Here is a 27,379-nt window from a genome sequence, read left to right on the forward strand (position 1 = left end):
GTAAAGCTATTTTAAAAGGTATAAGAATTATTTATTTAACAAAAATCCTCGCTTTTTGAATGGCCACCTAGTAAAGAAAAAAACACACAGAATGTGGCATCGATCCATCTTGCCCCCTATCAATTCTGAGTTTCTGACTAGAATTAGACAAAGCTCCCCCGTCTTAATCACCAAGCTTTTGTTTTCAGATACGACACATTTTAAATTTTGGTTGCAAAAAGGACCCTTTTCTGTAATTATAAACACATATGGTTTTAATCTCTGTGATAAAATGAGCATGCGAAGCCTGTTCTCCGAAAGTGACCGTTTTCTTGTAACACAGAAGCTTCTATTTAGATCAGAAAAAGATTTTTGATAACCTGAAAAATGGGTATTTTTTTTGAACGAAATAAATATTTCTACAGAGCAGGGTGGGGGTGGTTTTTGTTTACATAGAGGAAAAAAGCGTACTTTCCGTTTTCTAACGAGTATACTATTTTATGGGTTTTTTATTGTTGGGGGTGGGGGGAGGGGGGCTAAGTCCCCCTGAAATGTGAATTTACTGGTAAATGCTTTTTATCTTGAAATAAATTAAGAAATTTAATAAGCTGTACTCACATGGACAGTTGACGAATCCATTGTTTTCAAAGTTAATAAAATGCAGTGTACTATGCTCAATATGTTAAAATATAATGAAAATTAAATTGTAGTACATGAACATTTTATACAGTTTTTCAAGGACGAATAAAAAACAGATGTTGAGTTACATAATTTCGTGCGTGCTCCCAAAACATGTTTGACTACTTTATATCATACCAGTTTTTTTTAAGAATGTGCACTTGAACTCATGACGTGCATTCATTGTGCAATTGACAACAAAAACAGAAAAAAACCTGTCTGCTTAAATTATTATTACGACCAAACTCTCAAAACATGCTTGACCACATTATACACTGCCAAATAACCAGTCTGATAATCTGCCTTGGAAAGCTGCCAATCCTATACCTACAAGCAAATTCAATAGATACACCCTACTGATAGAACAAAAAGAAAAAATCAAGAATAATTTCTTTCTTGTGCAATACAAAGTAATTCATTTATCAGCCGTTTATTCTATCACAAATGATTATGAAAGCACAGAAAAAATATTCTTTCTGAAGTGAAGGGTCTTTCACCTTTTGTTAATCAGACTAAAAGGGTTTTTTGCGACTATAACAATTAAGAATATAAAAAATAAATTTGTGATCCAAGGAATAAGACATATCTCAGCGTTATCAAGAAAACTGGCTATCGCCAGGAGTCCTAAGAAAGGCCTGTCTAACTCAAAATAGACTAAGGGCGAAGTTCAAAAATGAACATAGGGGAAGTACCGAAGGACACACACACACACACACACACAGACACACACACACACACACACACACACACACACACACACACACACACACACACACACACACACACACACACACACACACACACACACACACACACACACACACACACACACACACACACACACACACACACACACACACACACACACACACACACACACACACACACACACACACACACACACACACACACACACACACACATACACAACACACACACACACACACACACACACACACACACACACACCCACTCACACACACACACACACACACACAAACACACAAAAACTAACTCACACACAAACTAACAAACACACACTCACACTTTATATCACTCACACACAAACACACACACACACACACACACACATACACACACATAGACACACACACACATACACATATCATTGCTCTTTTGTAAGGACATTCATTCTGAATGATTTGGAAAATATGAAGTTCCGTGTTCTTTATGTAAGGGAAAACTGCCCGCAAGATCTTTCAGAAGTTTCGAAAGTAACAAATCGTCGCTTTCATCAAGAGCGCGTTCTCTTTCTTACAAAAATTGTGTAAATAATCTTTTGCTTATGGTTATGATCGATAAATCCAAAACTAATAGATTTCACATACTTGAAATAAATTTCATCACTGAAAACAGATTCTGTTTGTGTATTTACTTTTTTTCAAAAAAACATTTTTTAGAGTTTCAGTTTCAAATAATAAGGGTCTTCTTCTACTTGCTATTCCTTATCATGAACTATTTTGAACCATTTGAATATTTTCGATCACAAAAAAAACATGTTTGGGGTGTAATCTAGAAACGGCATAGTTAAAAGAAATAATAGGTTGTATTTCAGAGAGTTTAAGAAACTTCTTATAGACCAATTAAACAGAGAAACACAGAATTAGAGAGAATGTAAGAGAGAAAACACGGAGAGAGAAAAAGAGAGGCGATAAGAAACAGAGAGAAAAAAAAGAGAAAATTGTAGTCCGTGGTGATATTTATGAACATGACTACTTTATTACACCAAACACTAATTTTCTAATGTTAGCCTCAAGACAATTTAAATAAAGGGACAGACAAACTATATAACTAACATTGAGTATTAACAATAAATTGGATGAGAAAAAAATAACTAAATAAACTACTTATCTCTAGTAGAAAAACGAACAGAAAAAGCAGATAAATCGAAAAAATGATGTATAGGCAGAAAACAACATATCATGTTCCAGAACCAAACCTTCTGTCTATTTTTGGGCTTTATTTATTTAATTGAGGCTTATTCAACTTATTTTTAGGGCTCTATATTTATTTTTTAGCTCTATTTACTTGTTTATCTCATTATTTAACCATTACGTTCTTCACATTTAACTATCAATATATTTCAGATAACAAAATAATTAGGCTATACTTGCAACCTGGTCAAATGAAAATAATTCTTCTTTGTGAGCCCTCATTATTAACTATAGTTTTGCAAATGAGGCTTAGTCCACCAATTGTTCAAGTGATTAGATATCGATCGAAAACTTATGAAAAATAACTAGACTAACTATGCTGAGCGAATAATATTTGCTCATAATTGAGGAGGATCTCTTACAAGTTTCTTAAGGAAGCTTAAAACTTCCAAAGGCGCCATTTAAGTGAAGATATTTTACACAGCCCAAAAGAAATATTTAGCTGGAACCAATGAAGATTTCTTATTAATTTTCCAAGGAATAAATATAAAATTATTTTGCTTTGCAAGTGTCTTCATTAAAGGAGAAAGTTTAAACTGTGCTGTTGTTTCCTCGGTAAACAAGTGCTGTGAGCTATATAGTCCGGGGACCACTAAAGCGCATCTCGTTTATCTCTGAGTTGAGGTGATCAGAAAAACAAGGTTAGTTTGACAATAGTTTCCGTCTATATCGACCACGCTCAATTCGAATATGAGTGGTGGCAAAGCTGTGGATCACGGCTTCACCTTGTAAAAGCAAAAAAAAACCTTTTAAGCCTATAAAACGTGTACAAACTGTTTTTTTTTCTAAGGTTACACCGCTCAGATTTAGCGGCGCGACATTTTATTTTGTTTCTAGTATGGTCTTCCCATAGAATATATTAAATTTTTCCGATATCTTGAATAGCCCAGGAGCTATAGGGTAATATTTATTACTTTTCCCCGGAGATCTCAAAACTCAAAGGTTCATTTTCAGCTAAACCACGTATCTCGGACGTTCCGTATCCGTGAAGGTTAATGATTACCGCAATTTTGCAATATCATTGCCATTTACGCTACCATCTAGCTAATGCTCTGTATAGTAAGAATAATCGTGTCTTGTATGGCTCAGAAGCATAGTCAGATATTATTCTTCCATTAAAAAAAAAAAATCGGCTATAACGCTTGGGCCTAGAAGCGTCAAACATGTCAATCCTGCCCTGGCTAAAGGGTGCTCTTCATTTAATTTTCCCAGAAATTAAACTTTCAACGGTTTAATTAACCCCTAACCCCCCCCCCCCTGGATCCGCCACTGCTGATACTTATATTACCACAATCTCATCGTTTTTAAACTCTGAATGGGATTGCCAGTTTTTTGGAAAATATTCACTGAAAAATTGATCTTATCTTCCTGGGCTCATTTCGAATTTACTTTTCTTGACTTTTGAGTGAAAAAAGCTGAATTTCAGTAATATTTTAACTAAACATTCAAAACTATATATTTTTCCCTTCTTGTATTTTGTAATATAAATTTGTAATTTGTTGCTCTTTGCAATGTCTTGAACTAAGCGAATTTAAGTAAAAAGCTATTTTTTATTAATAGCTAGATAATAAATTAAATAATAAATTAGATAATAAATTAGTGTACTTAGTTTTTTTTTCGAAAAGACAGTAAGTCTAAACAATTTCTCCGAAAATAATCTTCTTCAAAAAATTCATTCGATCAAAAATTTTAGATAGCCAATTTGATAAAAATAGTCCAAAGGCCAATAAACTCTGCCTTCAAAGTTTAAAAAAAAAAACACTAAGCCCCCGGGGTAAGGGCTGTTCTATAATTTTTGTGTTTTTCATTCTTTTCCAGAAATTTACCTTTCGTATTTAAAACAGGGTAATGTAATGTAATGTAAAACAGGGTTTTATCCAAAAAAAAAGACCACGCGCTCTAGATCAAGACTGTGTGTCAAAATGTGCAAACTGTTGCCTCAACCTTTTTTTTATCAAGATAACTTTCATACCTGCATAGAGGAAAAGTACAGGGTGCCAGGGACCCTGAAAAAGGAAACACTGAGACTATTAAAAAAAGTCCAACTAGATAGGGTAAAACTGTTTTATCAAAATGCCTAAAGGAAAATGCACAATTAAAATGAGAGAAATGCAATTCTATAGTAACGTAGAAGTGCTAGTATAGAAATAAATAAGACGCATGTGAGGAATTTCATTTAATTATTAAAAAAGGATAAAATTAGATAATAAATTAGTGTACTTAGTTTTTTTTCGAAAAGACAGTAAGTCTAAACAATTTCTCCGAAAATAATCTTCTTCAAAAAATTCATTCGATCAAAAATTTTAGATAGCCAATTTGATAAAAATAGTCCAAAGGCCAATAAACTCTGCCTTCAAAGTTGAAAAAAAAAAACACTAAGCCCCCGGGGTAAGGGCTGTTCTATAATTTTTGTGTTTTTCATTCTTTTCCAGAAATTTACCTTTCGTATTTAGCTTCACATTGCTGAAAAGTTCAAAGCTTAAACTGATTGGTGAAGCTGTCTAGAATTTTTTGAAAAAGTATAGGCCAAAAAATATATGTAAAAATACATTTTTCTAAAATGATGATGACATATCTTTTATGCTAGAATTTAACGCCATATCCGAATATGAATTTTGCTTTTCAGCCAAATATCAATTTCAGTTGTTATAGATTTATTGTTTTACTACTCCATCTTGATATCAAATTTCGCATTTCATAGAAAGAAGAAGACGAAAATGATAAAAATAGCTTTCGTGAACGAAATAAATTTGTGAACTCTTTTGCTAATTAAACTTGAGATGAGTAGTGTGATTGAGAAGCTGTACTGTTAGTGGTTAGAGCTAAGAATAGGAACTGAACAATGCCAAATGCCTGCCTTATGTAACTATGTAATGTCATGGACAGGTAGGCTAAATAACTTTGAGATTGCTGGAAATGAGTGAGCAGAAACTGAGTATCAGGCTTCACGATGAAAACTAAAGAACAGGTTGGAATTAAGATTGAGTTTTTATTTCAAACTGTTTGATGAGCATGTTGTGACATTTCTATGTAGACTTGGCCTATACTGTAATTAAATAAAAAAAAAGTTTGCTCTTTATGCTAAAAAAAAACAAACCTTGCTCTTTACGCTAAAGTTCGAATTTTTGTTCGAATCACAAACCCCTGAATCACAAAGGCTATTTAATTAGATAGATTCATTCTTTTGAAAGTAATAATAAAAACTTAGTGAAAATGGCGTGCTGTTAATGAGGGGGGGAACCCCCTCATATATGTAATCTTTTATGCGCGACTGAAGTTTTGATACTTCTCCTTACTTTTAATTGAAGAAAACTTGTTTTTTATTTAATTTCTGATCGTTTTTTAAATAATGCGATGAGATCCGGCGCCCCCTTCATAAAAATGTCCCCTTCCCCAAGAAAACATCCTCCGACCCCCCCCCCCTCACCAGAAATAAAATCCCTTCTGAAACGTTTGCAGCCCTTCCCCCGGGAACTGTGGGGGATGAAGTCATCCTCAAAGATATACTTATTAGATTTTCGACTATGCTGAACAAAATGGATATATCAAAATTTTGATTGGGTAACTTTGGGGAAAAATGAGCATGGGAGGGGGCCGAGTTACGCTCCAATTTTTTGGGTTACTTAAAAAGGGCACTAGAACTTTTAATTTCCGTTCAGATGAGCCCTCTTACGATATTCTAGGACTCCCGGATCGATACTATCACCCCTGGGGAAATAAAAAAAAAACAAATAAACACGCATCCGTGATCTTTCTTCTGGCAAAAAAAATACAAAATTCCATATTTTTGCAGATAGGAGCTTGAGAATTCTATAGTAGGGTTCTCTGATACGCTGAATCTGATGGTGTAATTTTCATTAGAGTTCTATGTCTTTTAGGGGTTGTTTCCCCCTCTTATTCGAAAATAAGGCAAATTTTCTCAGGCGCGTAACTTTTGATGGGTAGGACTAAACTTGACGAAACTTATATATTTGAAATAAACATAAGAATCTGATTCTATTGATGTGTCTATTGATATCAAAATTCCGGTTTTTAGAGTTTTTGTTACGATTGAGCCGGGTCACTCCTTACTTACAGTTCGTTACCACGAACTGTTTCATTAGGTTAAGTTAGATCAGGGATTTCTTAGTATTTGAGGCAGGAGCTGGTGAACGTAATAAACTTCGATCGGGTACGCAGTCAAGTTTTCTCGAGTTCATTCGCACCTCTGCAAGTTTAAAAAGTTGGCCTAGCAAAGTACCGATTAACACGGTCACGGAAACTGGTGTGGTGGTAGATATCATACCGTTAATCCGGTCGAACGTCCCAGACAAAAACAAAACCGTTGATGCATTTTCGAAACGAATCCTTGCAAGGCTATTAAATTGACTTCCAAATTCTACAACTGAGCTGCATATTGTAGCCTATCGGTAAGATGGAGTGTTTGGCCCAAGGGCGTACCCAGGGGGTAGGGGGGCTTGACTCCCACCCCCCGAAATGTTTGTCTGACTCGTAAAAAAGTAACGAAAAGGAATATAAACAAATTTTGTATGCGTTTTTTATTTATTTTTTTGTGTACCCTCCGAAAAAAATCTTTGAGTACCCCCCCCCCCCCGGAAAAAATTCTGGGTACGGCCTTGGTTCAACCTTGTAAACATGTCCGTGCATCCTATTGTTCTAAAAGACAGTAATGGATGTCATGAGCGGAGAAGAAATACAATGACGAAGAGTTTTATCATTACGGAGAGCCTGGTGCTGGAAAACTAGGATATATTGCTTGTGCAGTCAGAGACTAAGGCAAGACTTATCGAATGTATTTTTGAATTGTGGAGCCAGGTCGGTCTATCTGAATTAAGATTTACTATTTACCTCTCTGGTGGATTCAGTGATAGAATGAAGGTGCTAAAACTGGTCCCATCCAAAACAACTTTAGATCTGAACCCGGACTACGAAGCTATCTTGTGCAGCACACATGAAGAAGCCGACACGCGTGTTGCTCTCCATGTTACCGAATGCCTCAAAAATGGATATTCACAAGTAATTGTTGACGCGAATGATTCAGGCATTGGGGTGATTCTATTACAGAACTATCGGTAAATATTCCTCTGGAGGTGTGACCCAGGCTATGAACCCGAGCTTTACGTTCAGCCCCGTGACGAAGTCTTTCAGATCTATAAAATTGTGAAAAGAACATCTTGGGCTATTGTAGGATCAATAGGGCTACTACATTGCATTAGTGGATGTGATACGGTCAGTTTTTTCTTCTCGAAGGGCAATAAAACATTTGCTACATCTACTGTTTAATCACAGCTCATTCAAGAAATTGCTGATCTTACACTGAAAGTGAGGAGTGGTATCAAAAACATCATTTTGTACGAGCCCGAAATCTTGCGTATCTGTACAAACTTGGCTGTATCGGTATATAGAAAAAACAGTAAAAATTTGATTCTCTCAATGACCTCCGAATTCGTTTATTTCCCAGAAAAAATAACTTGAACAGCTTGCCCCCAACAGATGGTTCTTTCGTATATCATGTCAAGAGAGCTATACTTCATTATACTTGAGCATAATTCTTCAGGCTGTGATTCCTAAGCCCTATGTCTTCACCCCACTTGAGTTTGGCTGGACCAATGACGACACTTTAGGAGTCAATCCAGTGACTTCAGTGCTGACCCCCTGGCCTCCCTCTGTCAACAAAGCTTCAACCTTTTGTTACTGTAAAACTGTGTGCGGTAAAAAGTGCCCTTGTTTGGACATAAAGCCATTGGACATTCTTTGCGCATGTGGTGGGCGATGAGGTGCCGACAGCGACGATTCAGACAAGGATTAGCGGGATTGTTTTTCGTATCTTTGGGTAAAACCGTTGGGATGTGCAGGAATTGTGTTTTGACATGTTTTACTTATATCTTTACTCATTTAATTTCTACACAAGTATTTCATATAAATGTACAATACTTAAAATAATAAATACACTTTAATCATAATAGCGGTTTCGGCTTTCAGCTTCTGTCGAACATGGTTCTTCCGTGTCTGTTTACTACCTTGCATAGCTTCGTAGGTTCATTATAATCTGGATTTACAACTATATTATGCAAGAAAATCAGAGCTTATAGCAAATTAAATGGCATATAGCAACTGAAGTTGAAACACGATGACCAAGTCAACAATACCCTTGGACTCGGTCTCAAAATGTGGCACAAAAACATGTCTTGCAATAGCATTAAAAACAAAACAAAAATGTTAGACCTACAAATAAGTAATTAGGCTATAACAAATGAAGTTAAGATGGGGCTGAAAATTAAAGTTCATATTTGTATTCTACGCTAAATTCTAGCATAGAATATTGTGTCTTATCACTATTTTGCAAAGATATATTTTCGCATAAATTTTTGGATTATGCGTTAAAAAAAAATCGGTGCAGCTTCACCAAATAGTTGGACCTTGGAAATGTTAGGCAGAAAGAAGCTCAATATCCAAGGTAAATTCTGGTAAAACATGAAAAATTCTTAAAATATTTTAAGTTATGAGATACGTGCTGTACATTAAAATAAACTTTTGAATTTTGAGATTTTCTGGGAAAATATTTATATATTAGCCTATAGCTCCAAGACTATACAAGGCATCGGAAAAAAAAACATGTTATAAGTAACAACCATATTAGAAATAGTATGAAATGCCACGCAACTAAATTGGAGTGGTACAACCTTAAGAAAAGTAAACAGTCTGTACACATTTTATAGGCCTAAAAAGGGAGTTTTTTGGATTTTAGAAGGTCAAGCCGTCATCTCCAGCTTTGTTCCAGCTTTGTATCATTTCCAAACGTGCAAAAGATAAACGCACGCTACTAAAACAGTAAGAATGATGTGCTCAGTTTCTTTTTTTACTATAAAGCACCTACAATTAAATTTTCCTGTTTCTTTTTTTATTTAGAACTTTTAATATCTTTATTATTTAATATCTTCAATATCTATTTAATATTATATAGTATCTCTACATAATATCTATTATTTATATACAGTGGCAGAGAGTGACCGGCGTCTATAGAAACTGAAAACCTGGAAAATGAAAAATCAGGTTAAGTACTGGACAGTGTGAATTAAGAAAACAATCTTTACCACATAATATGCATAATGATTGTACCAAAACAATTAGGAAGGCCGCCCCCGTGTAATTTAACCCCCCCCCCCCCATAACGCGCAAATATATTGCCCAAATTTGTTTCTAAAGTATTATATTTTCATCTTACTTTGGTATATTTCATTAGGATTGATCAGAAGAACATATTAAAGGAATATTTGCTGATATTATTAGCTAATAATATTAGCTAAGCTGACTGCGTCTTTCTGATCACCTAGTTGTCCCATTATAGGGGTTTTGACCCCGGACTCTAAACATTTTTTTGTTTCCTACCCCTACCAGATCACCACAGCATTAATCTGCCTGAATACAATACGTTTGGGACACTCTTCCCCCATAATACGAAAACTAAATCTTCTGATTTGATCAATTCCAAAATGCCCCTAAAGCATTTATTCAAATTTTATATTTTTATCAGCGCCAAGATAGGGTCCTAGTTTAAGTTCTATGCTTGGCCTTTTTAGGACTTTGATCATTTGTATTCTCAAGAAAAGTTAAAGCCATCTCTGAGGGGGCTTCAACTAGTGTGTCTTTAGTTTAGTGTCCTGGTTTTTAAAAGAAATGAATAAACTAAAAGAAATGCAAAGGGATATGTACACCATCAACAACAATTGATTTTTGCCCTCCAGAACACATGTTCCGAATGAAAAGTCAAGCATTTAAAGGTCGTTTCAGAATAGACATGCACCAAATGTCTATTCTGCTCTTCACCTCCTTTCCCTTTTCAGCTTTTTTTTTCTTTATAATTTATCAGTTGTTAAAAGCCAGAAAATCCTGAAAAAATTTGTGCTTTACAACTTATGCCTCCATTTCATGAAAGTACAAATTAGCACAATGTTCTCACATATGCTTAATACCAAACCATGAATTCCTTCTGTAATAGTAGTAAGTATCTATTGAATTTGCTTGCCCCAATAGCAATTCCTATGTTATTTGCTTGCCCCTATAGGAATTCCACATTCCATGGCACCTTTCCATGCTAAGATTACCAGTCCAGTTATTGGGTAGTGTGTAATGTAGTCGAGCATGTTTTGAGAGTCTGATCGTAATAATACAATGTAAAACAAATAGGTTTTTTTCTGTCTTTGTTGTCAATTGCACAATGAATGTAGGTCATGAGTTCACGTTTACATTCTTAAAAAAACTGGTATGATATAAAGAACCCACATTTTTTAATTGTTTGATTGACGTGTTTGGGGAGATTATGTTCCTTGGCACCTTTTCAGAGCATGTACTTATGGATACCTTTCCAAGCAAGATGGTTAAACAGGCTTTTAAAATCGAAAATGTTTGATTGAAATTTGAAAAAAAGGGGTCATTGTCTTTGCAAATTGGTGGAGTTGGAATGATAGTGTACTGTATAATACATAAGTGATGTATTGGAGAGTACTGTACCTTTAAAACAGTTCCTACATTAAAAAAAAAATTAACCAGACATGGCAGAAAAGTGTTTTGAGAGAGACGGATTGCATGGAATGTTGAGTTTCACGAGGTTTCAGTTAAAGGGGGTACAGTTACACGGGGGTTTAGTTAAATTGAGTCGAGTTGCACAAGGGTTCAGTAGCACGAGGGTTCAGTAGGACGGAGGTTCAGTTGTACGGGGTTTCGGATATACAGGGGTTCAGTTACATGGGGGGTTCAGTTGTACGGGGGTTTAGTTAAATGGGGCTTGAGTTGCAGGGGAGTTGAGTTGCACGAGGGTTCAGTTTCACGGGGGGTTCAGCTACATGCGGATTCCGTTACACGGGGATTAGTTAAATGCGGTTGAGTTGCATAGTCTCGTTGGAAAAAATTGGAGTTCATACTTAAACAGTTCTATTAAGAGCTATTTTTATGGAAATGCTTTTACAATCAGAAATGTTTGATTAACATATTCAAAAACGGGGTAATGGGATTTGTGAATTGGAGGAGATGGGGTGATTGTGTACTGTATAATACATAAGTGATGTTTTGGAGAGTATTGTCAATTTAAAATAGTTTAGAAATAAAAAAAATTTAACAAGAAATGACTAAAAAGTGTTTTGAGGGAGATGGGTTGCATGGAGGGTTGAGTTGCATGAGAGTTCAGTTAAAGGGGGTACAGTTACACGGGGGTTTAGTTAAATGGGGTCGAGTTGCACGAGGGTTCAGTAGCAAGAGGGTTCAGTAGGACGGAGGTTCAGTTGTACGGGGTTTCGGTTATACAGGGGTTCAGTTACATGGAGGGTTCAGTTGCACGGGGGTTTAGTTAAATGGGGCTTGAGTTGCACGGGAGTTGAGTTGAACGAGGGTTCAGTTGCACGGGGGGTTCAGTTACATGCGGATTCAGTTACACGGGGATTAGTTAAATGCGGTTGAGTTGCATAGTCTCGTTGAAAAAAATTGGAGTTCATACTTAAACAGTTCAAATTAAGAGCTATTTTTATGGAAATGCTTTTACAATCGGAAATGTTTGATTAACATTTGCAAAAACGGGGTAATGGGATTTGCGAATTAGAGGAGATGGGTGATTGTGTACTGTATAATAGACAAGTGATGTTTTGGAGAGTATTGTCAATTTAAAATAGTTTAGAAATAAAAAAAATTAACAAGAAATGGCTGAAAAGTGTTTCGAGGGAGATGAGTTGCAGGGAGGGTTGCGGTGCCAGCGGGGGCCGGGACAGGGGGTACAGTGACACGGGAGTTTAGTTAACTGGGGTAATGTTTTACAAGGGTTTAGTACCCCGAGGGGTCCGTAGCCCAGAGGTTCCGTTCTACAGGAGGTAGATTATGCTTGGGTTCAGTTACAAGGGGGGTACAGGTCCAAGGGGGTGTAGTTTAAAGGGGCTTAAGTTGCACGGGGGTTGAGTTGCACGAGGGTTCAGTTGCACGGGGGGTTCAGTTACATGCGGATTCAGTTACACGGGGATTGGTTAAATGCGGTTGAGTTGCATAGTCTCGTCGGAAAAAATTGGAGTTTATACTTAAACAGTTCTATTGAGAGCTATTTTTATGGAAATCCTTTTACAATCGGAATTGTTTGATTAACATTTGCAAAAACGGGGTAATGGGATTTGCGAATTGGAGGAGATGGGGTGATTGTGTACTGTGTAATGCAAAAGTGATGTTTTGGAGAGTATTGTCAATTTAAAATAGTTTAGAAATAAAAAAAATTAACAAGAAATGGCTGAAAAGTGTTTTGAGGGAGATGGGTTGCATGGGGTGTTGAGTTGCACGAGGGTTCAGTGAAAGGGGGGACAGTCACATGGAGGTTTAGTTAATAGGGCTTGAGTTGCATGAGGGTTCAGTCGCACGAGGGTTCAGTAGCACGAAGGTTCAGTTGTACGGGGTTTCGCTTATACAGGGGTTCAGTTACATGGGGGTTCAGTTGCACGGGGGTTTAGTTAAATGGGGCTTGAGTTGCATTGGAGATGAGTTGCAAGAGGGTTCACTTGCACGGGGGTTCAGTTACATGCAGATTCAGTTACACGGGGGTGCCCACCTCACCTGCCCAGAGTCTCAGGCAAGTGACCCTAAATTTGAAAAAGTGGAAATTGGCACAGATTTTCTAAACGAAGCTGAGACAATGAAAAGATACTATTGGGAAAGTGATAGGAGACGCTGAGCATCCGTGAACAAGTGCTAAATTGAGAGAGGAATTTGGGACAACATTTGGGGGCGCCCACCCGCCCAGAGTCTCTGGCAGGTGACCCAAAAATTTAAAAAACACACAGAGACGAAAGACACAAAGAGACGAATCACACACAGAGAGGACAAACACACAGAAACTACACATAGAGAAGACACATACACAGAGACGATACACACACGCAGAGTCAACACACACAGAGAGATGAGACACACACACAGAAACGACAAACACACATAGAGATGACACACACAAAGAGACGTCACACACACAGAGATACGAAACACACATAGAGACAACACACACATAGAGACAACACACACACACAGAGACAACATCCACACTGAGACGACACACACACACACAGAGACGACAATCTCAAAGTGACGACTTACACATAGAGACGACACACACACAGAGACCACAAACACACAGAGACGACACACATAGAGAGACGACACACACACAGAGACGACACACTCAAAGTGACGAATTACACATAGAGACGACACACACACACAGAGACGACAAACACACAGAGACGACACACACAAAGAGACGAATCACACAAACAGAGAGGACAAACACACAGAAACGAGACATAGAGACGACACATGCACAAAGACGATACACACACACACACAGAGTCAACACGCACAGAGAGACGAGAAACACACACAGAAATGACAAAACACACATAGAGACGACACACACAAAGAGACGTCACACACACACAGATACGAAACACACACAGAGACGACAAACACACATAGAGACAACACACACACACACACACACATACACACAGAGACAACATCCACACAGAGACGACACACACACAGAGACGACACACTCAAAGTGATGACTTACACACAGAGACGACACACACAGAGAGAGAACATACACGTACAGAGACAACACACATAGAGAGACGACACACACACAGAAACGATATACTCAAAGTGACGACAAACACATAGAGAAGACACACACACACACAGAGACGACCAACACACAGAGCCGACACACATAGAGAGACGACACACACATAGTGGGGGGGCTTAAAAATGCAAAACTGGGTGAACTACTTGAGTTTATCTTCCTTAACTTGAGAGTAGTTTGTTAGAAATACGTCGTTGATAATTAAAAAATCAGATGCTAAAATCAGACGAACAAAAGGATTGTAACAACTGATTGGCTAGTATTTTGTTCATGATATTTCTAAAGCAAATTAAGATTAAGAAATGTCGGAGTGTAGGTTTGACATCAGCAGGCACGTGCGAGGGAATTTTTTTGTTGGTGGGGGGCTTAAAAAGGCAAAAATGGATGAAATACATGAGCTTATAAGACGGTTCGTGAAAGTCCCAAGGTTTTTTCCGATTTTTTTGACAATATCCATACTCCTATTGATGAGGACTGATGGTTCTAATTCAATATTTTTTTAATGAAAACAAACTATTTTTTTTAACAATTTTTTTTTTTTGACTTCGAAATTATTCAACTTTTTGTTAGAGATCTAGTTTAGTTTAGTTTTAGTTAAGAGTTTAGAGTTTTACCTTAGAGTCTTAGCTTAGAGTTTTTGTTAGAGTTTTAGTTTAGTTTAGTTTTAGTTAAGAGTTGGGTGTTTTACCTTAGAGTCTTAGCTTAGAGTTTTAGTTAATGCTATAGTTCTAGTTTAGTTATAGTTAAGAGTTTAGAGTTTTACCTTAAATTCTTAGTTTAGAGTTTTTTTTAGAGTTTTAGTTTATTTTTATTTAAGAGTTTAGAGTTTCACCTTATAGTCTTAGATTATAGTTTTTGTTTGAGTTGTAGTTTAGTTTAGTTTTTGTTAAGAGTTTAGAATTTTTAACTTAGAGTCTTAGCTTAGAGTTTTTGTTGAAGTTCTAGTTTAGTTTAGTTTTAGTTAAGAGTTTAAAGTTTTAGCTTAGAGTCTTAGCTTAGAGTTTTTGTTAGAGTTGAAGTTTAGTTATGATATTTCTAAATTCAATTAAGATGAAGAAATGTCGGAATGTAGGTTTGACATCACCAGGCACGTGTGAGGGAAATTTTTTGTTGGTGGGGGGCTTAAAAAGGAAAAAAATGGGTGAACTACATGAGTTTATAAGACGGTTCATGAAAATACCAAGGTTTTTTCTGATTCTTTGGACAATACCCATACTCCTATTGATGAGGACTGATGGTTCTAATTCAATATTTTTTTCATGAAAACAAACTATTTTTTTAAAAATTTTTTTTTTTTTACTTCAAAATTATTCAACTTTTTGTTAGAGTTCTAGTTTAGTTTAGTTTTAATTAAGATTTTAGAGTTTTACCTTATAGTCTTAGCTTAGAGTTTTTGTTAGAGCTCTAGTTTAGTTTAGTTTTAGTTAAGAGATTAATGTTTTACCTTTGAGTTTCAGTTAGAGTTCTAGTTTAGTTTAGTTTTAGTTAAGAGTTTAGAGTTTTAGCTTAGAGTCTTAGCTTAGAGTTTTAGTTAGAGTTCTAATTTAGTTTAGTTTTAGTTAAGAGTTTAGAGTTTTAGCTTAGAGTTTTAAATTAGAGTTTTTTTAAGAGTTCTAGTTTAGTTTAGTTTTAGTTAATAGTTTAGAATTTTTAACTTAGAGTCTTAGCTTAGAGTTTTTGTTGAAGTTCTAGTTCAGTTTAGTTTTAGTTAAGAGTTTAAAGTTTTAATTTCGAGTCTTAGTTTAGAGTTTTTGTTAGAGTTGAAGTTTAGTTATGATATTTCTAAAGTCAATTAAGATGAAGAAATGTCGGAGTGTAGGTTTGACATCACCAAGCACGTGCGAGGGAAATTTTTGTTGGTGGGGGGCTTAAAAAGGCAAAAAATGAGTGAACTACATGAGTTTATAAGACGGTTCGTGAAAATCCCAAGGTTTTTTCTGATTTTTTGGACAATACCCATACTCCTATTGATGAGGACTGATGGTTTTAATTCAATTTTTTTTTCATGAAAACAAACCATTTTTTTTTAGTTAGAGTTCTAGTTTAGTTATAGTTAAGAGTTTAGAGTTTTAGCTTAGAGTCTTAGCTTAGAGTTTTTGTTAGAGTTCTAGTTTAGTTTAGTTTTAGTTAAGAGCTTAGAATTTTTAGCTTAGAGTCTTAGCTTAGAGTTTTTGTTGAAGTTCTAGTTTAGTTTAGTTTTAGTTAAGAGTTTAAAGTTTTAGCTTAGAGTTTTTGTTAGAGTTGAAGTTTAGTTATGATATTTCTAAAGTCAATTAAGATGAAGAAATGTCGGAGTGTAGGTTTGACATCACCAGGCACGTGCGAGGGAATTTTCTTGTTGATGGGGGGCTTAAAAAGGCAAAAATGAGTGAACTAGATGAGTTTATAAGGCAGTTCGTGAAAATCCAAAGGTATTTTCTGATTTTTTGAACAATACCTATATTCCTATCGATTAGGACTGATGGTTCTAAGTCAAGATTTTTTTCATGAAAACAAACTATTTTTTTGACAAATTTTTTTTTTCAAAAAATTTAGACGGTGTTACGTGCGCGCACGTAACCCTGTCTAAATTTTTATTTTTTTTCATAATTTCCTGAATTAAATTTCTCTAAGCTCTAAGCTAAAAATCTAAACTCTTAACTATTACTAAACTAAACTTCAACTCTAGCAAAAACTCTAAGCTAAGACTCTAAGGTAAAACTTTAAACTCTTAACTAAAACTAAACTAAACTAGAACTTCAACAAAAACTCTAAGCTAAGACTCTAAGCTAAAAATTCTAAACTCTTAACTAAAACTAAACTAAACTAGAACTCTATCAAAAGTTGAATAATTTTGAAGTCCAAAAAAAAAAATTTTCAAAAAAATAGTTTGTTTTCATGAAAAAAATCTTGAATTAGAACCATCAGTCCTCATCAATAGGAGTATGGGTATTGTCCAAAAAATAAGAAAAAACCTTGGGATTTTCACGAACTGTCTTATAAACTAATGTAGTTCACCCATTTTTGCCTTTTTAAACCCCCTATCAACAAAAAATTTCCCTCGCACGTGCCTGGTGATGTCAAACCTACACTCCGACATTTCTTCATCTTAATTGACTTTAGAAATATCTTAACTAAACTTCAACTCTAACAAAAACTCTAAGCTAAGACTATATGATAAAATTTTAAACTCTTAACTAAAACTAAACTAAACTAGAACTTCAACAAAAACTCTAAGATAAGACTCTAAGCTAAAAACTCTAAACTATTAACTAAAATTAAAATAAACTAGAACTCTATCAAAAACTCTAAGTTAAGACTCTAATCTAAAACTCTAAACTATTAACTATAACTAAACTAAACTAGAACTCTAACAAAAAAAAAATAGTTTGTTTTCATGAAAAAAAATATTCAATTAGAACCATCAGTCCTCATCAATAGGAGTATGGGTATTGTCCAAAAAATCAGAAGAAAACCTTGGGTTTTTCACGAACCGTCTTATAAACTCATGTAGTTCACTAATTTTTTTGCCTTTTTAAGCCCCCCACCAACAAAAAACTTCCCTCGCACGTGCTGGGCGATGTCAAACATACACTCAAACATTTCTTCATCTTAATTGACTTTATATATATCATAACTAAACTTCAACTCTAACAAAAACTCTAAGCTAAGACTCTAATATAAAACTCTAAAATCTTAATTAAAACTAAACTAAACTAGAAATTCAACAAAATAATCTAAGCTAAGACTCTAAGCTAAAAACTCTAAACTGTTAACTATAACTAAACTAAACTAGAACTCTAACAAAAACTCTAAGTTAAGACTCTAAGCTAAAACTCAAAACTATTAACTAAAACTAAACCAAACTAGAACTCTAACAAAAACTCTAAGCTAGGACTCTAAGCTAAAAACTCTAAACTCTTAACTAAAACTAAACTAAACTAGAACTCTAACTAAAACTCTAAGCTAAGACTCTAAGGTAAAATACCAAACTCTTAACTAAAACTAAACTAAACTAGAACTCTAACTGAAGCTCAAAGGTAAAACATCAAACTCTTAACTAAAACAAAACTAAACTAGAACTCTAACTAAAACTCTAAGCTAAGACTCTAATGTAAAACTCTAAACTCTTAACTAAAAATAAACTAAACTAGAACTCTAACAAAAAGTTGAATAATTTCGAAGTCCAAAAAAAAAATTGTTAAAAAAAATAGTTTGTTTTCATGAAAAAAATATTGAATTAGAACCATCAGTCCTCATCAATAGGAGTATGGGTATTGTCCAAAAAATCAGAAAAAACCTTGGGATTTTCATGAACCGTCTTATAAACTCATGTAGTTCACCCATTTTTGCCCTTTTTAAGCCCCCCACCAACAAAAAATTTCCCTCACACGTGCCTGGTGATGTCAAACCTACATTCCGACATTTTTTCATCTTAATTGACTTTAGAAATATCATAACTAAACTTCAACTTTAAAAAAAACTCTAAGCTAAGACTCTAAGCTAAAACTTTAAACTCTTAACTAAAACTAAACTAAAATAGAACTTCAACAAAAACTCTAAGCTAAGACTCTAAGCTAAAAATTCTAAACTCTTAACTAAAACTAAACTAAACTAGAACTCTAAAAAAAACTCTGAGCTAAGACTCTAAGTTAAAAATCTAAACTCTTAACTAAACCTAAACTAAACTAGAACTCTAACTAAAACTTTAGGCTAAGTCTCTAAGGTAAAAATCCAAACTATTAACTAAAACTAAACTAAACTAGAACTCTAACTTAAACTCAAAGTTAAAACATCAAACTCTTAACTAAAAATAAACTAAACTAGAACTCTAACAAAAACTCTAAGCTAAGACTCTGAGGTAAAACTCTAAACTCTTAACTAAAACTAAACTAAACTAGAACTTTAACAAAAAGTTGAATAATTTCGAAGTCCAAAAAAATTTTTTTTTTTTTTAAATAGTTTGTTTTCATGAAAAAAATATTGAATTGGAACCGTCAGTCCTCATCAATAGGAGTATGGGTATTGTCCAAAAAATCAGAAAAAAACTTGGGATTTTCACGAACCGTCTTATAAACTCATGTAGTTCACCCATTTTTGCCTTTTTAAGCCCCCCACCAACAAAAAATTTCCCTTTTACGTGCCTGGTGATGTCAAACCTACACTCCGACATTTCTTCATCTTAATTGACTTTAGAAATATCATGCAACATATACGAGCCAATCAGGTGTTACAATCCTGTTGTTTGTCTGAGTTTAGTATCCGATTTTTTAATTATAACCGACGCATTTCTAACAAACTACTCTCAAGTTAAGGCAGATAAACTCATGTAGTTCACCCATTTTTCCCTTTTTAAGCCCCCCCCCACTGTGTGCGTGTCGTCTCTCTATGTTTGTCGTCTCTGTGTGTTTGTCGTCTCTGTGTGTGTGTGTTGTCTCTATGTGTAAGTCGTCACTTTGAGTGTGTCGTCTCTGTGTGTTTGTCGTCTCTATATGTGTGTCGTCTCTGTGTGTTTGTCGTCTCTGTGTGTGTGTGTCGTCTCTATGTGTAAGTCGTCACTTTGAGTGTGTCGTCTCTGTGTGTGTGTGTGTCGTCTCTGTGTGGATGTTGTCTCTGTGTGTGTATGTGTGAGTTGTCTCTATGTGTGTGTGTCGTCTCTATGTGTTTTTCGTATCTGTGTGTGTGTGACGTCTCTTTGTGTGTGTCGTCTCTATGTGTGTTTTGTCATTTCTGTGTGTTTGTCTCGTCTCTCTGTGTGTGTTGACTCTGTGTGTGTGTGTGTATTGTCTCTGTGCATGTGTCGTCTCTATGTCTCGTTTCTGTGTGTTTGTCCTCTCTGTGTGTGTGATTCGTCTCTTTGTGTTTGTTGTCTCTGTGTGTTTGTCGTCTCTGTGTGTGTGTGTCGTCTCTATGTGTTAGTCGTAACTTTGTGTTTGTCGTCTCTGTGTGTGTGTTGTCCGTCTATTTGTGTCTTCTCTGTGTTTTGGTCGTCTCTGTGCGTGTGTCGTCTCTTTTTGTAAGTCGTCTCTTTGAGTGTGTCTTCTCTGTGTGTGTGTCGTCTCAGTGTGTATGTCGTCGCTGTGTGTGTGTGCTGTCGCTATGTGTGTGTCGTCTCTATGTGTGTTTCGTATCTCTCTGTGTGTGACGTCTCTTTGTGTGTGTCATCTCTATGTGTGTTTGTCATTTCTGTGTGTGTGTCTCATCTCTCTGTGTGTGTTGACTCTGTGTGCGTCTTATCTCTGTGCCTTCGTCGTCTCTATGTGTCGTTTCTGTGTGTTTGTCCTCTCTGTGTGTGATTAATCTCTTTGTGTCTGTCGTCTCTGTATGTTTTTTTAATTTTTAGGTCACCATCCGGAGACTCTGGGCGGTTGGGTGCTCCCAAATATTGTCCCAAATTCCTCTCTCAATTTAGCAGTTGTTCACGGATGTCCAGCGTCTCCAATCACTTTCTCAATAGTATCTATTCATTGTCTCAGCTCAGTTTAGAAAATCTGTGCCAATTTCCACTTTTTCAAATTTAGGGTCACTTGCCTGAGACTCTGGGCAGGTGAGGTGGGCACCCCCGTGTAACTAAATCCGCAATTTTTTTCAACGAGACTATGCAACTCAACCGCATTTAACTAATCCCCGTGTAACTGAATCCGCATGTAACTGAACCCCCCATGCAACTGAACTCTCGTGCAACTCAACGCCCGTGCAACTCAAGCCTCAGGTAAATACACCCCCGTGCAACTGCATCCCCCCTGTACCGGAACCCCTAGATACCCGACACTCCTGACAACTGACCCTCCGTACTCCTGAACCCTCGTTCTACTGAACAGACGTTCACCTCAACCCCAGTTAACTAAACCCCCGTGTAACTGTACCCCCTTTAACTGAACCCTATTGCAACTCAACCATCCATGCAACCCATCTCCCTCAAAACACTTTTCAGCAATTTCTTGTTATTTTTTTTATTTCTAAACTATTTTAAATTGACAATACTCTCCAAAACATCACTTGTGTATTATACAGTACACAATCACCCCATCTCCTCCAATTCGCAAATCCCATTACCCCGTTTTTGCAAATGTTAATCAAACATCTCCGATTGTAAAAGCATTTCCATAAAAATAGCTCTTAATAGAACTGTTTAAGTATGAACTCCAATTTTTTCCAACGAGCCTAAGCAACTCAACCGCATTTAACTAATCCCCGTGTAACTGAATCCGATTGTAGCTGAACCCCCCGTGCAACTGAACCCTCGTGCAACTCAACTCCCGTGCAACTCAAGCCTCATTTAACTAAACCCCCATGCAACTGAACCCCCCATGTAACTGAACCCCTGTATAACCGAAACCCCGTACAACTGAACCTCCGTGCTACTGAACCCTCGTGCTACTGAACCCTCGTGCAACTGTACCCCATTTAACTAAACCCCCTTGTAACTGTACCCCCTTTAACTGAACCCTCGTGCAACTCAACCCTCTATGCAACCCATCTCCCTCAAAACACTTTTCAGCCATTTCTTGTTAAATTTTTTTTATTTCTAAACTATTTTAAATTGACAATACTCTCCAAAACATCACTTGTGTATTATACAGTACACAATCACCCCATCTCCTCCAATTCGCAAATCCCATTACCCCGTTTTTGCAAATGTTAATCAAACATTTCCGATTGTAAAAGCATGTTTAACCATCTTGCTTGGAAAGGTATTCATAAGTACATGCTCTGTAAAGGTGCCAAGGAACATAATCTCCCCAAACACGTCAATCAAACAATTAAAAAATGTGGGTTCTTTATATCATACCAGTTTTTTTTTTTTTTTAAGAATGTACACGTGAATTCATGACGTACATTCATTGTGCAATTGACAACAAAAACAGAAAAAAACCTGTTTGCTTTAAATTATATTATTACGACCAAACTCTCAAAACATGCTTGACCACATTATACACTGCCAAATAACCGGACTGGTAATCATAGCATGGAAAGGTGCCATGGAATGTGGAATTCCTATAGGGGCAAGCAAATAACATAGGAATTGCTATTGGGGCAAGCAAATTCAATAGATACTTACTACTTGTGATTACGTTAAAATTTCTTAATTGAAGTGTAACTCTGCTAAAGATAGAGGAAGGATTAAGAAAGGAAGACACAATAATAAGAGATTGTAAGTACCCCAGATATTGCCCTATTTTCTTTGGCTAATTCTCTAATTCATAAATATATAAGAACTTTATCGCATATAAAAACTAAATATTTTTGATTGGGATTATCAAACAACGAGTTTCACTATGATTTAATCTCCCATCGAAATTTTGAATTTAGATTCCTAAGTTTCGATCTTGTTTTGAATTTTCTTGAATTTGGAAACTTTCAATATTTTTAACTTAATTTTAATTTTTTTTTTTTACTTCGATTCAATTTTAAGCAGATAACCAAAGTTTAATTCTGTTAAAGATAGAATCAGATTACGATAAAACAAAATAATAATACAAGATAAGAGAAAATAAAGAAGCATGCCAAGAAAAACAAGTGCACAGAAAGAAATTACGCCATTTCACACAGAAGAAAAGACTCCCACATATGTCAGGTAGCGGAGTCACCTATATGTCACTCATTTAAGATAATAGTATCTACCTTAACCCTTTGAAGGTCAATCGGGTTCATGATGCTTCCTTGGAAAAATTCCACCGTCGTGAAATGCCGCTTGAAAAGTCCTTCCAGCTCCAGGTCTGGTGGTTTTCTGTGTGTAAGCAGTTTGAAATTAAAATTTATAAAACAACATGCCAACTATCTAAAATCGGCTAAGGTGAATGCAGGAAATATTGGAATCAGTGTAACTGATGCATTTATCTAGCAGCCTTAATTCAAATGGACCTTGTGCTCAACCTGATGCCAGCCTTGTGAGCAGTTTTTTTCTAAGTTTCTAAAATTTCGGCTAATACTCTTAAAAAATAATGTAATTTTATTTTACGGTGTCTGACTTAGACAAGCAGCAACTAGTGGATATCAGTCGTTGGTATCATTACAGTTTTAACTATTGACATTTTATTTCTGACTATTTCATTTACATTTTTTAAGCGTTTTTGTTTTCAAATAATAGAGAAGGCTGAATAGAAAATCTTAAGTATGGTTAAATGACATCCTTTCCTCTATATTTATTAATAAAACTATACCCACAGAGTTTTTCTTATGAAAAAAGGGCAGAACTTTTTATCCCAAAAAATTTCATTTCCTAAAATCTTTTGATGTATTTTGTATGTTCTGTTCAAGAAAGTCAGAGATGATTAATAAAGGCGAGTTCAGATTGGGTCTATTAAATTATGCTTAGTTTACCGTATTTTCTTGCTCTGGAGGACTTATTGCAAACAAATATTAATTGGGATCAAATCATAAACTAACATTCAATATAAGATTATTGTGGTCCTCAAATAAAAAGGAAATAATAAAATGAATACATTAATTCATTTTTTTCAAAAGTTTAAACACCACAACTAGAACAATTTCTGAGCAAGGGCGAATCTTGAGGATGGAGGAAAAATCCTTGTGAGGCACCGATATATCGGTATGTCAATATTTTGATATCTTGGGAATTAATATTTAATTTATTTCAAGAATTTTTACCCTTCTATTGATTTTTTACGAATTGAATCTTCAATATGGAGCACATACTGAGTTTTTTTTTAATAAGAAAGACAGCGGTTTTTATACCAAAACATGGTATTTACAAAAACTGTAAGAAAAAGTTGGGATATTCAATTCAAGAAAAATAAGATATAATTTAAAAAAAAAAAACAGATTCAGCTCATTGAATTACTCTTGATTTTCTGTGTTCCCTTGCCTTTGAGGATTTCATTGTACACCAGTGTTATTTAGAATAAACTCATAAACGATATTAAAAATGATATTATCAAATTCATAACCTGAAAGAGAAATAAACCATTCGATTTTTTAATTCCAGCTTTGTAAAGGTCAAATACAAAATTAGAGGAATTGCAGCACAAAAGAGAATCATAAGGCTGGAGGAGAGGTCCTTGCAGGACGCCATTAATTGCAGGGAAAGAAATACTTGAAGTATATAAAATATTTTTTTTCGAGTTTTTGTCCAGAGAATTAACATTCAACCAGTTACATTGATTCCTTTATAAGACTTTGGAGGGTTTCCTTTTCTATTTGCAGATAAATTTATGAACTGCAGCGTCAAGTTTAAAATTAAAGTATTTTTCTTTCACTTTATCAGTAGAAACTGCTTTAACTGCTATTTTTTTTCATTTCTACAGACTTCATTTGTTTAACTTTACACTTCAACAAAAGTTGCTTTGAAATTTGTTTTAAATTTTTTAAAGAAAAAAAAAGTTCGCATACAACAGGTAATGAAGTAAATCCTAGAGCGAGTTAACTTTTAAACTAAAAAAAGAAAAGTAAATTTTGAACAAGAAAGAGTATATCAGAGAAACAACTACTATATAATAAACTATACTATGATTTTAGAGCCATCTATTGGCTGGTGAAAAAGGGTCTAAGTCTAGTGTCACCTCATACGAGATGTAGTTTATTTTTTTATTTATCTCTTTCACTCGCAACCTAATGTAATTAGAAATATAAGAAAAACGAAAAAAAAGTTAAGAAATAACTGTTAAAATTCGGGAAACCCACCAAAAAAAAAATTAGCGGAATATGAGCTGCCAAAAATTTTGCAAAAACCGAAAAACTTGCTTTCTAATTACTCATGCGAGGGGTTCTTCACTCGAGACATGCTATGCTACCTTGACACGAGCAAGGTCCACTGCATTCATCATGGAGCCCTGAAAGAACTTGACCGTAGTTGAGTGACGCTTGAACAACCCCTCAAGTTCCAGATCTGGCTCCTTTCTGAAAAAGGCAGCGGAACAAACTTAGCTATTTGAATTAAAGTCACAAATGAATTAAACTTAAAATGTAACGTACATATTTTTCGTAGCTGATATTAATATATAATTTTTTAATTAGCTCAGTAGTGCTTCGTACACCTCTCTTGGTACCTCTTCCGTCGCATTTTGACAAAATTCACAATCTTTAAAGATTTAAAAAAATTTAAGTCACTTTTAAACTTTTTGTTTTTCTCAGTAATTCTCAAATGATACATATTGTAACAATTACACTTGAGTCAAAATTATACTCAATATCGCAGTGCATTACTTCCCTTGAAACAGAGGTAAAACAAAAAATGTTATTATTTCTTTATTTTTTTTTTTCTATTATACACTTCCAGTTCAGCATCCTGTATTAGGCTATAGAGGAAATTTATATTATAGATATTCAATTGTAATTGTGGTTGATCTCATCTTCATCGCCCATAATGGCTCTTGGTTTGATATTTCTATAGGCTCGATGCTTATTGCTGTGTTCAATCTGAACATTTGGTTTTACATATTTAATTCATATTTTTTTTCACTTTAACCTGTTTTTAACTGCAAAGTATCCAGAGAAACGACCTGATTTTCTGCTGATGTTTCTTATAGATTTAAAATACCTTCTTTGTAAAGAAAAAAAACACCACTCAGGAATCATTGACCTAAAGTTCAATTCTGAAATAACTCTACTAATCGATTTATTTTCAAAAAGCTTCAGAGGAATATGCCAAAAGGCTAATTTACATTAGCTTTATAGAATAATACAAAATTATACAGAGCATACAGAGCTTACAAATAGTTACTGTAAATTAAATTGTATAAAGCAGAGAATTAAACTTTGTTTTTACCAAACCGCAAACACAGGTTTCAAAGAAAATATTTTTTTTTTTGTAGCCTTTTCTGAGTATTTAGTTTGTGTACACTCTCAATCGATACTCCGAGAGTAGTCAGCCATCGTATATACATCCATCTACGTTGATACCATACCTTATTGGAATTAAATAAAAAAAAAGCTATTTTTTAACTGAAATTAAGGAGCGACATTAAAACTTAAAACGAACAGAAATTTTTCCGTATATGAAAGGGGCTGTCCCCTCCTCAATGCCTCGCTTTTTACACTAAAGTTTTTTGTTGTTTTAAAAAATAGAGTTGTGAGAAAGAGTCATGGTGTGATTTTCATTAAGATTCTATGACTTTTAGGGTTTTTTTCCCCTTTTTTCGAAAATAAGGCAAATTTTCTCAGGAACGTAACTTTTGATGGTTAATATTAAACTTGATGAAACTTATACATTTGAAATCAGCATGAAAATTTTATTCTTTTGATGTATCCATTTGTATCAAAATTCCGTTTTTAGATTTTTGGTTACTATTGAGCTCCTTACTTACACTTTGTTACCACGAACTGTTTGATTAATTTAAAATACAACTTTTTCCGCAAAAAAGTTTTTAAAAAAAAAGTAAATAGCTCCATTGAACCAAAACTAAACAATAAAACTATCAAATAATCTACCAAGCATGGGACTACTACAAATCAGCATCAATAAATAAATGAAACCCAAAATGATCAGAAATTCCAATAAATAACCAAATTAAACTCCAAACGAGCAGAAATTAATACGAGTTGGGTTCAAAACCAATATGCTTTTCAAAAGCCAGAATATAATTTGCTCTTTACTGGAAAAAAAATTCAAATGAATATGCATTTTCAGTTTACTAAACATATGCTGATATTTATTCCTTAAAATCTTAACTAATTCTTGATTTCTCAAAGTTATTAAAGTGAAAACATTAAAAAAAAAAATTCTGTAAAGTACAAATTATATTCTGGCTTTTACAAAGCATAGTGGTTTTGAACCAAACTCATATTAATTTCTGCTCCCTTTGAGTTGGATTCGGTTATTTATTGTAATTTCTTTTCGTTTTCGTTTTCATTTATTTATTGATGCTGATTTGTGGTAGTTGTATGCTTGGCAGATTATTTGATTCTTTTTTTGCTCATTTTTGGTTTAATCAAGTTCTCTCCTTCTTTTGAAAAACTTATTTTGGGGAAAAAGTTTTTTTAATTAATTTGTGTTCGTTTTATATTGACATTATAAAAAACAAGTTTTTTTTAAACTGAAAGTAAGGAGCGACATTAAAACTTCAAACGAACAGAAAATATTCTGTATATTAAAGGGGCTGTTTCCTCCTCATTACCTCGCTCTTTCCACTAAAATTTCTATCCTTTTAAAAAACAGAGTTGC

General features: G+C 34.8%; 1 protein-coding gene across 34 annotated transcripts in view; it reads right to left on the reverse strand.

The window, feature by feature from the left end:
• Positions 1–27,379, reverse strand: part of slo (calcium-activated potassium channel slo) — a 382,388-nt gene that overhangs the window by 216,843 nt on the left and 138,166 nt on the right. For 27 of the 34 annotated variants that reach the window (XM_089089284.1, XM_089089288.1, XM_089089289.1 and 24 more), the window contains exon 9: positions 25,011–25,116. In XM_089089284.1, the coding sequence (XP_088945410.1) occupies positions 25,011–25,116 (106 nt within the window). Of the gene's footprint in view, positions 1–22,881; positions 22,988–25,010; positions 25,117–27,379 lie in introns of all 34 variants that reach the window. The other 7 variants (XM_089089291.1, XM_089089290.1, XM_089089264.1 and 4 more) reach the window with 1 other exon arrangement.

Source organism: Artemia sp. Qi Xiang Cuo, chromosome 5 (genome assembly GCF_049724085.1).
Source record: "Artemia sp. Qi Xiang Cuo chromosome 5, ASM4972408v1, whole genome shotgun sequence".
Taxonomy (NCBI): domain Eukaryota; kingdom Metazoa; phylum Arthropoda; class Branchiopoda; order Anostraca; family Artemiidae; genus Artemia; species Artemia sp. Qi Xiang Cuo.